This window comes from Penicillium psychrofluorescens (assembly GCF_964197705.1).
Source record: "Penicillium psychrofluorescens genome assembly, chromosome: 1".
Classification (NCBI taxonomy): Eukaryota; Fungi; Ascomycota; class Eurotiomycetes; order Eurotiales; family Aspergillaceae; genus Penicillium; species Penicillium psychrofluorescens.
Window position 1 is genome coordinate 5,115,466 of NC_133439.1, and position 17,060 is coordinate 5,132,525.

General features: G+C 48.2%; 3 protein-coding genes across 3 annotated transcripts; 1 reads left to right on the forward strand and 2 right to left on the reverse strand.

The window, feature by feature from the left end:
- Positions 1-68: 68 nt before the first annotated feature.
- On the reverse strand, positions 69-946 carry PFLUO_LOCUS1939 (uncharacterized protein; the record flags this gene model as incomplete). The annotated part of the gene is made up of 3 exons (XM_073779029.1): positions 69-275; positions 344-736; positions 815-946. 3 exons carry the CDS (start codon positions 944-946, stop codon positions 69-71), a joined length of 732 nt encoding a protein of 243 aa, XP_073636025.1.
- Positions 947-2,026: 1,080 nt separating this feature from the next.
- Positions 2,027-4,030, forward strand: PFLUO_LOCUS1940 (uncharacterized protein; the record flags this gene model as incomplete). Its single annotated transcript, XM_073779030.1, has 1 exon — positions 2,027-4,030. The coding sequence occupies one exon, from the start codon at positions 2,027-2,029 to the stop codon at positions 4,028-4,030; it is 2,004 nt and encodes a 667-aa protein (XP_073636026.1).
- Positions 4,031-6,652: 2,622 nt separating this feature from the next.
- Positions 6,653-7,261, reverse strand: PFLUO_LOCUS1941 (uncharacterized protein; the record flags this gene model as incomplete). Its single annotated transcript, XM_073779031.1, has 1 exon — positions 6,653-7,261. One exon carries the CDS (start codon positions 7,259-7,261, stop codon positions 6,653-6,655), a length of 609 nt encoding a protein of 202 aa, XP_073636027.1.
- Between the last annotated feature and the right edge of the window lie 9,799 nt (positions 7,262-17,060).

Sequence of the window (17,060 nt, forward strand, 5' to 3'; positions counted from 1 at the left end):
TCATTCGCTCCGGCCTAATTCGTTGGCCGCGGCTGGAGGGGGGTGATCGATGTGCCGATTTGTTTGCATTATGCGTGTCCGCGAAGGGGGCTGGTCCCACCGGGGGCAACAAGCTCACGCGGGACGTGCAGATTCACACAGTGACCGACCAGGCCGAGCCAGATGAGGAGGTACGTCCCCGGAGTGGCGTTCCTTGCGTCCGCCAGATGCGCCATCGCGTCGGCCGTGTTGCACGGGTGCACGAAAAAGGCCGGGGCGCCCGATTCGGGATGGTACTACGAGGGAGAAGGAGATGATGAGCTCATTGTGGACAACGAGTCGCCGTGAGCGCGCGCATACATACGCCAAGACTGATGCCCCCCATAACCCCCACGCTCTGCAATCCTTGCCTATACTGCTCGGGGACCACATACTGGTAGACGGCGTCAAGTCCGACCGGGCCGTGATGGTGGTGGTTCCATTTCAGCCGGAAGAACAAGACGGGCACGCGGTACGTGGACGAGAGCAGGATGTCATAGTCTACCTGTAGGCTGGGTTTGCGTGCGGTGCGCACGAGGGCTTCCTGTGATGCCTGGTTAGGACGGTGCAACATCGCTCGGGGAGGCTGGGAGGTGCAGACCGGGTCCTGTTCTTCTTCGTCGTCGACGTCGTCGATCGCCTCCGACTCTGCGGAGTGTAGGGTGTTGTGCGGGATATCGGTGATGTGTTGTGTGATCTGGAGCATCGAGCCCGTGGACTAGTCAATAGAGTAATACCATCATCCATCAGCGCATGATTACGACTATGATTATTAATCTGTTTCTATCCATCATACCTGTGTGACGAGTCGAATCGAGTCCCAGCCTCCTTCTGGTCGGGCCCAGGCAGCTTGGGCCACCGCTTGACACGCGCGGGAAAACTCCACCGGCGTCAAGCAAGGGAACGCGGAGAGCGATGGGTCTGACATCGTGGCTGACAGCCCATTGCCCGAATGCAGGCAGGGTGGAGAGTAGGTACGCTGGGTGATTCCCACGCCGTCGTCGTATGAACCATCAAGTAAGAAACCTGGGAAGTCACCATAAATCAAGGCCGTCAACCGGATGTGGCAACGACAATGCTGTTGTTGGGGAAGGATCGGCGCGTCGCAGTCAGCGAGCGGTACCGGTACCTGATCCACTTTCAATCTACTGCGTGGAGCAAGTACCTGTACCGAGTGTGGCGCTGTACCAACCGCTTGCGGCGCAGTCCCCCAATCACATTGTCCGGTTGCATCTGCTTCATCAACATTCGCTCACCGTCCGTCGCACTCGATGGTCGCGGACGATGGATTGGCGCCTTCGCTTTCGTCGGTGATGCGTTCTGTCCCCTTTTAATTATGTATCCTCGCTGTTCTTCGCTCTCTTTCTCGCTCCCTCTTCCCCCCCGCGCCTCTTGTTCCTTCTTCTCTGCGCTTTGTTTCATGAATACTTCTGCTTGTTTAATTAATCGTTTGCGGATACCCTGATTGGCTGCGCGAATTTGCTCTGCCTGCTCTGGAGCAGGTCCATTTCCGTCTCTTTCTTGCTCTTCCTTGCCCTCCTGGTCCCTGCTGTGGCCTTCTGGCTCTTGTAACCATTCGTTCTTCCTGCTCTCTTGCTCTTTCTCTCTCTCTCTCAGTACCCGTCGCCAGCCCTGTCCAACCACACCTCCCCAATCTCACCAATCTGAAACACCGAGCTGCTTCTCCATCCTCTCCGCACAGCTGCCGGGCAACCATCGCCTGCCAATCGTAGCACCGATTGGCAACAGAACCAGCTCGGGGCCCGGATCTATCGCCCTGTGGGCAGCAACCAGAAAGGCGTGGCTTGACGTCAACGGCCTGGGATCCGATCTAATCTCCATGCTCCCTCGTGGAAAGCTTTAGATCCGAGCCAGGTCACCCCCCGTCGGCCCGGTCTCCCAGCCCTTCCAGCAATTGTATATCTTCCGCCTTCTCGGCCCATGCAGTGCATGTCCTCGTGAATCTACTCCAGGGTCCTTTACACTATTGAATTAGTTCGTGAACGTCATGGGTAACTCGCAATCTATCCCCAACAATGATGAAACCCGCCGCGCCAACCGGCTGTCCAAGCCTCTGGCTCAAAAGCTCGGTTTCGATCCAAGCTCAACGCCGCACCTGCACCCTCCGGGGAACCCTCCCGAGCTCGCGACTGGGTTGATCGGATGGCAGAATCCGTGGGTGGCTTCCAGTATCTCTCATGCTTCGTCGGGGACCAGGGCTAGCTATCATTCTAAGCCCCGCGAAATCCCCCCCACGGTCTTTGAAGCAGAGGATATTCCTGAGATTCCTGAGATTCCTGAACTTCCTGAACTTTCTAAGAAAAACGACAAGGAGGCTCGGGATCTGGCTGTGTTTGCGCAGAAGTTCGATCAGCACCCATTTAGGGCCCGCCCTACCTATCGATCAAGCGCGTCTTTCAACCAGAGAGATTCCTACCAGCCAGAGACTATTAATGTCCCTGCGGAGTCTGAACCGGAACAGCCGAAGCGATCCAATTCGATCCAGACTCCTCTCCAGCGGCACCGAAGTGGGATGCACGAGAGCAATATTGAGGGCGTGTCCTTATCCAACACACACTTCTTGGTTGACAACCAGCGATTCTCGCTGACTCGACGCCGCTCTCTGTTGACACGGCCTGGAGTCGCTACAAGACGCACGACGAGTGCCATTCGACGAGTTCCATCAACCATCGGGGAGCCAGAGAGTCCTGAAGAGATAGAAGCCAACGTGATGCAGTGGCCATTGCCGCCTCGTCAACGGCCGCAGCTGCCCATTCCACCCCCGGCCCGTCCCACAAGCCCAATGGACTCTCGGTACACTCAACTTGGAGCGCTTAAACTAGGATCGTTGCGGGTTGTGAACGGCTCGTCACCATGCCCGAGCGAACGCATTTCTCTGACACGACCGTGCGCCACTGGCCCTGGACTTGGCCTGGTTCATGTGGAGACTACAGAAGCGAGAGGATCCGTGCTGAGGATCCCGCCTCTGGAGGATGTGAAAAAAGCGGACGACACCCCGGGTAGTCCCTTTTCGTTCGAGAAATCGCCCACAATTACGGTTCAATCACGATCGAAGACCGTGTTTCCGGGAGAGCATGAGGATGAAGGCATTGCCATGTGTGATGAGGTGAAAGCCTCTGACAGTGCGAACATTCCGGTAGAGAAGACGACTACAGAGTCGAGCATCGGTCGAAAGACCACTCAATCGCTCAACAAGTCGGACAGCGGGTACAGCTCCGCGGCTTCGATTGGCTCTCAGCAGCATAGTCGAACCCGGGAGTCCATTGATTCCCAGACATCCATCTCCTGCGGTGCAGACAGCTCCAAGAACGTGTTGGTGTCCAATGCTCAGAACCTTGACCGACCAGGCCGAGCGCAACGTCGCCTGAGTCTCCAGGAGGCCAAGGCGAGGAACTACTCCCGACCACAGCTCGCTTCTTCATCGCGTGATGATCCCAGCCGCTCCGTGGTTGATCCTCAAAATGGTCTACGCGGACGACGATCTACTGTTTGCGGTCCCCGCTCCACGGAGGACCACCGACGCTACAACAACGCCTCTGCCTTTCCTAATGCTCCCACGGGATTGACTCGAGGGCCATTGTATGGAGACTGGTATCCCATCAATAATTCTCTCGAGGCTGGCTACGGGTCTGGTTCATCGCCCCCGGTCCCGGAGAGACACCGCCACCATCAGGTGTCCATGAACCGGTCACACCGCGCTCTCTCCGAGCACAACCATGTCCATGGAGAAACCGATGCTTGGGTCTCCCGATCCCGGAGCCGGAGCAGTCGAACATGGTCTCAGAAGCCGGGGATTGACGTTCCCCCGCTCCCGACCATCCTCTCCCCCGGTCACCTACAAGTCACTGAGGATATGGAGATGGAGATGGTTGTTCCCGAGACGCATCGAGGCCGGCCTCGAAGCCGGAGCCATGACCATCGCCGACGAAAGTTGATAAAGGCCCGTCCTTCGGATCTCAATATGACGACCTCACCTTTTGTGCTGCACTGAAGCTACGCCTTTCCTCTTGTCTAACTCTTTTTTTGTTTCCTGGTGTTTGTATGGCTTCGCTCTTGAGCGTTGGAATGGAGTCCTCTAAAAGTTTTGTGATTTCTTATAGGCGTTCGTCCCCCCTGCTTTTTATTTTCGGTTACCCGGCGCAGGTTGTTTTGTTCTGTTCTTTTTCTTTTCATGGGATACCCTTGTCTTTCGGTGGCGCGTTACGGGGGCCAGGTTCCCATTCCTCCCACAGGGGAGCGTTGGCGTTGCGTTGTACACGGGTTGTGCTCAGGCCCGGCGTTTGTTCCATATGATGTGTTGACGAGCTGCGAAATTCCCACTTCTATTTGATTTTTTTGACCGTCATTCTATCCGTGTGTACATGTCGTAGAATAATCTATCCCATGTGCGACGCTGCACGAGTACAGCCCTCCGCGCTAGCCCAGACTCCAATCAGCGGCATGGATGGCTGGTCCGAAATGCCTCTCTCCATGTGGCTGGTTTTATTCCGCAGGCAACGCAGCAAGGGGGAGTGGTTTTTTTCCATGACCCTTGCTGCTGGCATGCAGGACAGACCCTTCACATGACTGAACGTGTGTGTGTATGTATGTACTGCTAAGTTACACGTCTACGACCCGGCGATGGATCTGATAGATCTGAGGCTGACGTCTTTATTTCCCGCTAATTCTAGCTTATATTTGATTTCAAAGCGGGGTCGCACGCATCCCCGACAAGTCATACCTCTATAGAGGGCAGTGTAGTTTACATGTAGAACATGGCTTGTTCTGAGGCGGTGGCGGTGTACTCATAATTCCAGTTTCTCCTCATCAGACTCAATTAAAATTCACGCGATACATGCCGTAAGGGCTCCAGACGTAGATAGAAGTCCCGGTCACCTTCTCTGCCTCTGCTGTCTACTTGAGAGCTAGACCAATATTGGCAAATGACGATGTGGTTATGTGACCTTGAAAACTGCAACAAAGTCTCTGTCCGCACATACGGGGAATGCATTCTATGCAATCGCCATCTTTGTGCGAAACATCTGGGACCAAAATACCACACCTGTCCAAGATGGGAGGTAAGTCAAAGATAACGGTGTTATGGGACATGCTAATTTCTGTGGACAGGAAGAAGCTGAATACGACCCCGCCGCCAGGAAAGCCGAACGGGATGAGATCACCACACTTATTGATAAAATCAACATTTCTGCGCTCATTTCTCGAGCCTCCGCTCTTCGGGGAGGCCTCACCTGCTCCATACCCCACGACCTTCAGTATGATAGATCAACACGAAGCTCGGTTATGGGGGGGATGAATTATCACATCGAGATATCATTCGAAGATGGAATCAGTTGGCTAGCGCGTATTCGAAGGTCCAACGCCACTTCGCCGCCAGCAGAGCTACGAGATTACATTCTTCGCAGCGAGGTTTCAACCCTGCAGTTTCTTGGTGAAACTCAAGTCCCAGTTCCCAAAGTTTTTGACTATAATTTTTGTGAAACGAACCCTGTTGGCGTTGGATATATCCTCATGGAAAAGCTGCCTGGAAGTTCTTTGCGCTGGTCTCTTACCACTCCTGAGCAGAGAAGAAAGGTGGCAAGTCAGCTTGCGGACGTCTACATAGAGCTGAAGGCTCATCCTTTCGCGATGACGGGCTCTATGCACCATCCTGGATCTCGTGATATTGGACCATTTGCTCGAGAGTCCTTGACAGATTATCATGGGTCTCAGATGAAAGCGCTCGGCCCTTTCTTCTCCACTGAAGAGTACTTCAGTGCACATATCAAATTAATTTTAGATTTGATCCTTCGACAGGAGTCGTACGTCGACCGGGCAGTCGATGCGTTTTTGATTCATCGGTTTCTCTTAGACAAAGTCTCAGAAGCTTGCTCTCATAGTCATCTTGACGACGGAAAGTTCTACTTGAAGCATGCGGACGAGAAGGGGGACCAAATACTTGTTGACGATGAATTAAATATCACCGGAATCATCGACTGGGAGTGGGCCCATACGGATTCCAAGTCAGCAGCATTCAATTCACCAATTGTCCTACTCCCCGTTTCTGATTTTTATGCGAGTGAAAACTCCATCGGTGAAGACGAAACCTTTTTTGCGGAGTGTTTCGAAGCAAAAGGGCATCCAGATCTCGGAAGAATTGTCAGAAATGGTCGACTCATCCACAGATTCCGATTTTGTTGTGGTTATGACCTCGCAGATTGGGAAGGATTCCTTGGGCTCTTTTCCGGATTTCTGGGAGCTATGGGAATCACTAGTGATTTCCATTGGGAGACTTGGAAAGCAGACGCCTTGGAACGCTACGAAGATGATCATCAACTCCAACAAGTAATCGAGATATACAATTAGAACAGGGGGGTTTTGCTAGAAGCAGACAAGTTGAAAGTGTTGCTCAAGAATTGGGGCAGAACAACCGCTAGACTACAAATGCACTATAAGCAACATTCTTAGTCTACACCGTCATTGCCCATTTTGCCAAAATCAACTCCGATTAAATTAGACCAGACCATGATAAAAGTAAATAGCACAGTACATGAATGCCATGAAATGAGATGACCAAAAAAGACTGCGCCTAGCCCATGCAATCAATACACGTATATCATGAGCCGTTCGTTATCCATCACAGCACACGGATCTTCTTCGTCCGCGGTGCAGCCTCCTTCGGCACGAACACTGACAAAATCCCATTCTTCAAATTAGCCCGTACGGCATCCTGGTCTACCCGGGTTTGGAAAGTGAATGTGCGCTGGAAGTTGCCGATTGATCGCTCTGAGACCCAGTAGTGGTATGGGGAGTCAGGATTTGAGGCTGGTTCGGTAGTGGTGGTGGTATCAGTACCAGTATTGGACTGAGCATCTTCATCCTCGTCCTCATTTTGGACGGTAGGCTGACGCCATCGAGGAGCAGACTTGATGTCTTTTTTGCTGTTGGTGGTGGTGGATGCGGCATACTCCCGATCCGTGTGGCCCTTGATGGTTAGGGTCTGGGGATCGCTGAATTCAATATCGATGTTGCCCTGGACCGCGCCTGGCAGCTCGCCGTCGAGATAGTAGCCATCGTCCAGCTCGCGCACGTCAAAGGCGGGACTGAAGGTGGGTGGCGGGGTCTTGGTGGATGCAGTAGATGGTCTAGTAGAACGAGGACATGTGGGTCGGGTGCGGTGGGCCTCGTAGTCGTCGAGCAGACGGAACAGAGGCGAGAGCTCGGTGAAGCGTGGGAGGAAGGCCATGATTTTGGGTTGTTGTTTGTGATCTAGAGATGATCAAAGTTGATGTTGGTGTTTGTTTCCATAGACTGGGAGCTTCTCTTTATACTTGAAGGTGAAAGAGTGGGAGAAGTATGTGGAAGCATCTAGAAGCTGCTGGCATCGTCCACCACTTTCTTTGGATGAGCAACACAAACTCGCTGATAAATTTGTTGAATGTTCTAGGAGTCCTGGACAATTGCAAAGCATCATTACGCCACAACGCTAGGCGACGGTAAATCGGGCGTCGAAAATAGGATCCTACGTACCTCGGACGCCATTCTCGGCGCCCGATTTGCTATGATATTAGTCATCCATAACATCAACAGCGGTCATCGGACAGCTGCGGGCCAAAGATCGAGAACAAGGATTCCTTCATTGTTTGACACATTGAGACTTTGCCCGCTGCATACCCGGATATTCTTTGTAATATGCCCGAGTCACTGTGCCGCCCTGACCTGCTCACTCGGAGACCTAATCGTTTGATCTATTGCCTTTGAAGAAGCAATACTCAATAAAATGAGGTTGTTTGTGCGCACAGAACATGTATAAAGTGCACCCTCCGCCTACCGTGTATTTAGCGCCGTCTGGCCACTTCTACACCCGCATCCCCCTAGCACCCATCTATACAAACACGCAAAGAATGCTCGGTGAGCGCGCTGGACGCACAGCTCGACGACGCACAGCTCGACGCAGAGGAAAGCACTTCTGGCGGGAAGCCAATTTGGCGCAGCGTCTATAGTCTGATGCGATGTGACTCGTCGACATATCAGCATGGCCGCCATTGCTAGGTGGACCCAATAGGGGAAAAAACACTACCCACTCAAATCTCATCACATCAAACGCCTAATAAGCCACGTTGAGAAGGGCGGTGTTCTGGAAGGTCGACGCTGACCTACTGTCTGGTGGCGTATCGGAAATTGATTCTTGGTTTTTCCAACCCCCGGAGCCTATGTACGCCTGACGAACTACAAAAGTACTACGAATCATGAGAACTTTATTCAGATTCATATTCAGAAATGCAAAATCCCACCAAATACGAATACGAATATATCACACTGATCCCTGCTTCAATGTTTGTAAATTGCCTTCTGTTCACGACTTTGTACTATTTGCTCAGCAGACTGTACCTAACTAACGTAACCCGTAAGCGAATGGGTCATGTAAGCGAATGGGTCAGGCCAAAACACCATAGTAAATGCGATATTTCATATCTCGATATCTCAACGACCACTAGTTAATATCCGTTGATAATTGGTATGGAATTGTTTGTAAACATAAGAAATAGTATAGACTGACTTGAATCGATGTTAAATAATTATTTTACTACGTTACCAAAAATTACACCATGACCGTGTACTAGATATATATATGAACCTTTAGATGTTAGAATCTCTTAAAACTCCACAAGAAGACTAGATATGCCCTAAATAGTACCAGGGTATCATTAAAATTCTATATCAAGCTATTGTTGTTGAGATATCGAGATGTGAAATATCGCATTTACTATGGTGTTTTGGCCTGACCCACTCGCTTGCCGAATACGTTACCTCAACAGTTCTGATTACATAATGAGGCTGTGAAGCACAAGGCTCGGGAGAGGGGAGTGTATATCTGACATGCCAATTGCAGAGCGTTCGGTCCCGACTACAAATGACGCTAAAAGCAAGCAATCGGGACCAAGGACTCGCTAATATTTTTTACTAGCGTATTTAACAGAATAATTACATTGAAGTATACTGAGCACGTACCTAAATTATTGCCTACGGATAACTATCACTATCTATGTTAGCCCTAAAAATCTTCTTTTTTTCCTATCTCTTTATATATATAGTATCTAAAGCAGTTATACTAATTTTAAAAGAATGAATCATATATTGTTATGCCTAGTAAGGCGTTCTATAAGATTAAGGGTTACGATAGGAAGTAAATAAGCAAATCGATATTTCCTCGCTTAATACCTATAGAAAGACTAAGACTAAGATGCCTAAAACTGCGATGTGTATAAGGATGCTCTAGGAGGTTAGATGAAATGTTAACAACTTAAGTATATAGAAAACTTCTATTCCTATAAAAAACTTCTATTCCGATCTATAAGGCGGTAGTGGGCAGAGAGAAGTGCGAGCGTGGAAGTAGGAAGCTCATGTATGGGAATTCGATCACATGACTTACATGACTCATGTAGTCTAACCAAATCTGGACTAGTGTGAGTCACAGTCTATAATGAACGTTCCGTAGTTGGCAGCTGACCTGTACCCTCGGGAGGGAGAAGGGGGGGGGGGGGGGGCCTAATGACCAGAACGATCAAGGATTTGGGCTCTTTCCCTCAGCTGGCCCCCACTGCTTCCCCTATTTCAAGATTAACTTGCCCAGTTTTTTGGAACCGTTCTTCACGTTCTTTCAGCCACCTCTTCCGGCCGTCTATTTGCCTATTTGCTTTCCGTCGCCCTCTTTACTTCAGGGTCAAGCCCTCGTCGCTCGACCTATGAATTATGCGGCAATTTCGCAGGCTTGATCGTTTTATCTTCTTTTTTACACTTCTGATCTTTGCGCCCTTCGGAATAACCACCGTCCCGTGCTACTATCCAGACCGATTCAGCGTAGATCCCAACGATCTCACTACTGAGCCATGCAAATACTCGAATGGCGGAACATATATGTGTTGTGCTACCAATCGCACCAATCCATTCGGCGGTAATGAGAGCTACGGATTCACCGCGGACCATTGTCTCCCGAATGGCCTTTGTTTGAATTCAATTCTCGACAGCGATGGGTCACACACGCTTGCTTACTGGCGGGATTCGTGCACGGCTATTGACTGGTCTACTGGAGGCTGTTTGGATGTCTGCCTCGACCCAAATGTATGTCGCATGCGGATTCGGTCATTGCTACTATGTACACGGAAATGCTGACCGCAAGAACTGAAATAACTAGGACTATGGCTCTATAAACAGAACTGTTGAAATGACTCCCTGCGATGGGCAGGCCACTTCTACGTACTGGTGCTGTGGTTCGAATAATAGGGACTGCTGCGACACTCCATATGCGATCCATATCAACCAAACATTTGCGCGAGAAGTGCCGGCAATCTCGTCCTCGTCCCCGTCCCCGTCCCCGTCCCCGTCCCCGTTGCCGCCGTCTTCAAATTCGTCCTCGCCCTCTTCAAATTTGTCTTCACCCTCACCCTCACCTTTACCCTCATCCTCGCCTTCAAATCTTTCGAGTGGAGCAAAGGCTGGAATTGGTGTAGGTGTTGCTGCAGGAGTGATAGCAGTCATTGCTTTTGCGGTCTATTTCCTTCGGCAACGAAAAAGAACCGCAGAGAGTCCTGGGGCAGATAGCACAATAGGACTCGGCAACATAGACGCACAAGGGCGACCGCAACCTGAGCAGAATGTTGCTTATGAGAAGCCAGCGGCCCGAGACCCGGCCTATGAAAAACCGGCTGGATTCGAAGATGCGAAGTTCGAGAAGCCGGCTGGGGTTTCAGACCTAAGGTATGAGTTGCATGAATAACCAGTGGCAGACAGAAAGCCATAAACGAATGTTATGAGCCAATGGGTTGTCATCAATTGCGACTTTAATAAGTGCGACAAAATATCGTCGGACGTATTGGCATTGGCAACCCTTTCGTTAGAACTTCCAGAAAGCGAGCGAGCGAGCTTTCCAACAGCAGTTTCATTTGACAATTCTTGAATACGCACATATATATGCACCTGTACCCACTTGTATCTGGGCGGTCATCCCTTCAGTCAGCGCCGGAATGAAGTAATCCTACAAGTACAAATTCTTGATACTGTAACAGAGACAATCCCTTTGCACGGAGGGTAAACCCCTACTCTCACTAAGTTCGTCTCAGTGTACCACGCGCTACATAATTAGTACAAAACGTATAAGAGTTTAGAGTTGGAAACTTGCATTTGATAATGTATTATTTGGATAGGCGAGAATGAAGCGGCAATGCTGTTACTTTAGCCATTCCATGTTTACTCGACTACATAGAAATGTTTCGAGGAGAGGATAGGGTTTGTCAATGGGTCTTGTCCCTTAATTTCAAGTTCGAACAAAAATTTAGAGCATAAGCAACTCATATTAGTGTCGATTGAAGCGTCTCCACATTCATTCCATGAATAGAATTAGTCAAATAGCGGAGGCTATTAAAGGTGAAAGTTGCCCCTCTATAAGAAAGTATCTACTGATTCCTCCATGAATTCAATTCATTCTTATTCTCAAAAAGCGATCCTCACGATGACTAGCTTCAGCTACACTTCTCCTGTTGACTGCAACGTGGATTTTGTCTCCTAAAGTGTCAATGACAAGACTGCCATTGTCACTGGTGGTAAGCGTCCTTCGAGAACCCCTGAATATACCAAAGATGAGCCTGATCAAACTTAATAGGTGCAAACGGCCTTGGAGAGGCATATGTTCGTGCCCTTATCGCAGCAAAGTAGGCCGGTACCAAATGACCCTATTTCGGCCACCGACTACTTACACTATATGTGGAGCGATACTCGTAACCGCCGACCGTGATTTTCGGAGAGGAAACAAGCTGGAAGAAGAGCTTACCAGGTATGCCTACGGTTAAACTAGCAATGTCTCCCTTCGTTAATCCTCTGTTCCAAGACGCAGTTTCGTTCTCTCCGACTGGCAAAATTCCCTTTATAGTTGCAAATGCTGGTATTCATAGTACGGATGAAGTCTTTTATTATGATGGCGGCGGCAAGGCGCCTGAAATGACAGATCTTGCCACCATTGATGTCAATCTCACTGGACGCTATATACTTCGAACCTCGCTTCTCATGACTTAATTAAGCAAAACGGACAACAGCCATCCAATTCACAAGAAGACACCTGCTTGATCTTGATCGGATCAGGTGCAGCTTTTTTACATCGTCTCTTTCGTGTAAATAGTCACTATCGAAGTCTCCAATGGAAGTAGTGTCCGCGAGATCAGAAGTAGCCCTCGGGCACTTGTCCGTAGTCAGCGGCTCTTTCATGCAATCACAGGGAAAATTCTGCCCTAAAGTAGGACTAACGAGAACGAATAATGTACTCCTTAAAGAATAGTTGTGGTCAAAAATATGTTATTCATTGAAGGTTGGAATGATCAATTCCATATACGACACCGTAACTAGCACCTGCAGCTATAGCTCCTACACGAAGCGTCTGGATTGCACCATATAATCCAGACCACGTTGTCTTTACTGTGATATAGTTTTTAATGAATCCAAAAGTAGTAGAAATGTAGCGGTGATGCCGATCGAAATGAACAAAGCGCGAGTGACATGCTTTGTCACAAAGTATGGGATCATAGGTAGGAGACCACCTTCCAGGGATGAGCATCGTTAATAGATTTCTGGAAGATTCACTGAACTAGACGTACGGACGTCGCGATTATGTTGTGGTTTTTATTCCCTTGGCCCGTCGGATGGAGTCTATGAGCCGATCTAGCCACTCACACATTATTATTGTGGAAATGAGACGACCGTTGATGACCAGACGTCCAGTACTCTAATACGTTATACCACTGAATCCTGTCATTGGTTCAGAGTTCATCATTACCGGCTACGAGTGGCAAATATGCGCATGTCCCGAAAAGCCAGCATGTGAATGAATGAACTAGTATCTATATTATTCATTCGCAAAGAGCATAAATTTCTCTCATTTTGAAATATAATTTGGCGTATGTATATTGAAGCACAATCCAGGACATGGAATATAGAACATAACACAAAGACCAGACACCTTGCGTACGCACGAGACGATAATACTTTAAAGGGAACTGTCAAAAATCGACAGCACGATTACCCTAAACGGAATTGTAATACACGATTGAATATTTCTCTGATTAGAATAAATCTGGGAATGCGCAACAATTTAGAGGGCAAAATGACTAATAAAGACTAGTACAAAATGGGAAATATAGAGGGATAACGTGATGCATCCAATTCTTGACAGGAACCAACTCATCAGAGCAAGCAAATCATAATTGATGATTCGATTTCTGATCGCTATCGCTGATTTGGCTGGGTATGGGGGTTTCAGTTCTTTTTTCGTAATGGCCGGACACTTGATAGCGAAAATCGTTTGCCTTGTTTTCGTACTGCTCAGCGAAGTCCACGTATTAATCGTAATCCTCCCATTGTTCTTTTTCTTCGGCTGCATGGGCCTTTGCCCTTTGAATTTCGGCTTGATGTTCATACGCGGCTACTATTTCTTGCGTACCGTCGGCCCCCTTTGAATTTGACATATCGTCCACTGGTTGTTGGGCAGCATGGTCAGACATTTCTTCTTTTAAGCCTTTGAGGGGTTTCCACGAGGTGTTTTCGATATTTCCCACCCTGAGGAAATGGATTAATCGAGGGTCTTATGACAGGTGAAATAATCATCCCAAAGCGCGGCGAGATTAAATATTCGGCACATGAGAACTACGATGCGCGAAATGACGTCTTACGGCCCGCTTCTAGAACATAGTCTATACTCTATTTTCCCGTATTACATCATCGTTTCGCACAGATGGGAGGAAATAATAAGTATAAGTGGAATACCATGGTAGGCAATGTGGAGTCCGACATAACATGATAATAACTACCCTAGGAGATCTCAGAATGAATAAATATTCATCCTTGTCACTAAAACTATCAGGATTCCCGCAGGAGCTTCATTCAATCTGTTCTAAACCTCATAGAGACCTACTACAACTGTTCGAAGCAACCGCTGTTAGTAAATGAATGATGAATGAATTAAGAGATTTAAAGACTAGGTAAGGAGAGACAAAAGGAGTAATAATAGTTAAAGAGAATGGAAAATGGAAAATTAAATATGAGATATCGCTACCATTTGGTAGGAGGAAATCATAGCAATAGGCTAGCCATTATTCACATGACTCCACTGTGCCTTGGATTCAACTTCGGCTTCCCAGCCGACGTTCTGCATATTGATCGCGAAACGCTTGCTTGGTTTCACCGATGGACCAGACACATTTGTGTGTTACATTCTCTTCTCCACGGATCGTTCGTGGTATCCACTGTGAGACAATCAATGCCCTCAAACCCAACTGATATCATTACAATCCTAGTACGTCGATTTTCTGGCTAGCAAATGATCTTCAATGGACCAATGGTCGCCACTGACTCCTAATAGGCCGGATGTGCGTTACAGTTGGTTTCCGACCTATGCGAGTAGGCGGTGCGTGGACGCTGCCGAACTGCCGCAAGTTTCTGCGAATATTTACTAAATATCGTGACGTTGCTGCGTTCAGCCTTTTCAGCTATTTGAGTAGTGGTTAGTGACTGGCTCTCTATCATATCACGAATTAGAAGCAACTTTGAGGGGACAAGTCGCGGGGCCATATTTTCAAGCCTAGTGTAGGGTGTTGCGAAAGAGGCATTTATAGAGGAAGAAGGCTGTTGCTTAGGGGAGAGAAAGAGGGGGTAGAGTGGTATCGTATGTATAGTTTTCCTATAATTTACAAGGATAAGGTCCCACCCGCGTCATGTAAAATATAGCTTCTATTCTAGGAACTGGGGGATCGACGGACATACCATATCTGGATTAGCGTGTTTCAGATTAGGGTTTGGGAATTAAAGTCGAAGAGTGTAGAGGTAAATCTGATTTCAAATATCACTGTCCCTGTTCTTGAAATTCTCTAGTCTTACAGGTCTTCTTTTTGGGCGTCTGTGCACTATCTGGCGGTGTATAATTTCTACAGTGCAAAAAAAATAGCACGTTGTAGTCATAAGAATCCACCTTGTCCAATTTCTGCTTCAATGTAAATACCCGAAGATGCTTAATATGTAGACGGTTCTTTGGACCTTTGTAATAAATTGAATATGAGAGAGACACTAACGACATATTGGAAAGATAGAGCGGGCTTCGCAGGGCAAATAATTGATGGGTGCTGTGCTATGTAAGAAGGAAAATGTTGCGGACCATCAGAAATTGCGGGCCCAGCTATAGTAGTTGACTCGCTACCTGGGATCATCTTACTGCGGGGAGTCGCTCTTTTTCAACCACGACTTAGATTACCCACCTACGCCTAGCTAATTATTCTGCGGAATGTTAGATAGTCGCCTCGCCTCTTTTCTGAGGCTCCATCGTCTACTGCTGCCCCCCCCCCCCCCCCCCCCCTCCCTTCGCGGCACACAACTCACGGGAAACCAGGCGATCTAGCCTGTTTCCTGCTCCATTTGTTGCAGAATTACCATTTTGGAAATGATCAGCCATGTTACACCCCATCATTTTCGTGCTAAGCAGCCGTATCCCTCAATGGCACTCGTTAAGTATGAATCTGCAAGACTCGCCACACTCTGTAAGTCATAAGAGTGCGGCGGTATAACTGATTTCGAATACTACTGTACCTGCATATGCCAAATTTCTGTGTCTTATTCCGAATGGCAAGTACTCGGAAGATGGTGGTAAACCTCATATAGACCTGCTATTTTCCAGTATGGAATTGCCCTGCCCTTCTATTTAGTTGCTTGACTACATGTACTTCGAGCCATTTTGCATTAAGGAACCATTTTCTATTATGGGCTAGGAAGGCCTTACCCGTGGAATACTTATCAGAAAGTTTTATGTAATTATGACCACTAGACCTGTTACCTATTCTTCTAAGTTATTGTTTCACCAGCAGTTTGTCTTTGTGTCTTCAACCCGGTCTGGTGTTTGACATCCATAAGGTAAGGATATCATGCAATCATTCAGCGAAGTAGTCAAATGCATATCCTGTGGATTAGAAATCTGTGGATTGAAAACACAGGACAAATGGCCTTGGCTATCGAGCTACCGCGCAAGTGAGTTTTCCAGAAGATTGCAGATAAATTCATTCTTTTTACTTATTGAGGGCAGTATATCTGACTCCGAGCGGAGTTCAGTTATCGGATGTTCTCAGGAATGACATAAATTTGAAGTATTATCGAAACCTCGCTGAACAGTCATTCGGTACCTTGTTGTACGATGCGATGAAAGTACCACCAACTGCTTTCATAATTCATGGATGCTGCTGGGAACTCCTCCTCAAGCATTTCAATCACGGCGAACTCTGCTTCGATATACTTTTTGAAGCATGCAAGCATCTGGCCACGTTAAGAATTGACTCCGGTAAGACGCTGATTTTGTCTCCGATTATAAAGATATCACGAGTAATTAAGCTAAATCTATTCTGTCCTTCCAGGGGACAGCTACCCTGGATGGAAGGAAAAAGTGGCACAAAGTCTCGGCAGCCCACCCCTTATTCGTGGAGTTTACAAATCCAGGGAGGGTTTGCCAAAGCTGTCCAAGGGCAACAAGTGGCGTATAAGAAACATAGATTTCTTGCCAGACTGTTTCGATCTACTTCCAGTGGAGATCCGATTGGAAATAGCAAGTTACCTCCCTACGGTGGACTATTTTAGGCTTCGGTGTTCCTCAAGAGCCATGGCGGCTCTTTTTAAAAGCCAGGCATTTTGGAAGACACGATTCCTGGTGACTGGGGACCGTGGGTTTCTTAGTTATTTGACTGAAGAAAACACAAAATCGAGAGACTGGAGAGCTACTTACCGCCATACTAACCATCTTGAAGATGTTCGACTTCGGGCACGACGGCTCCAATGGATCAACAATCGGTCGATAAGAGATAGGTGTGTGATGTCAAGGGCTTCCAACAATGCTCTTTCGGCGAAGCGAAGAGACAATTTGGTCAACAAGCTTCGCTGGGAAGTAGTTTGTGGTGCCTGTTTGTCTTTTCGGTGCCACAATAAGCTACAAGGACCAAAGGAATCTTGCAGGAAGAGTCTAAAGTCTC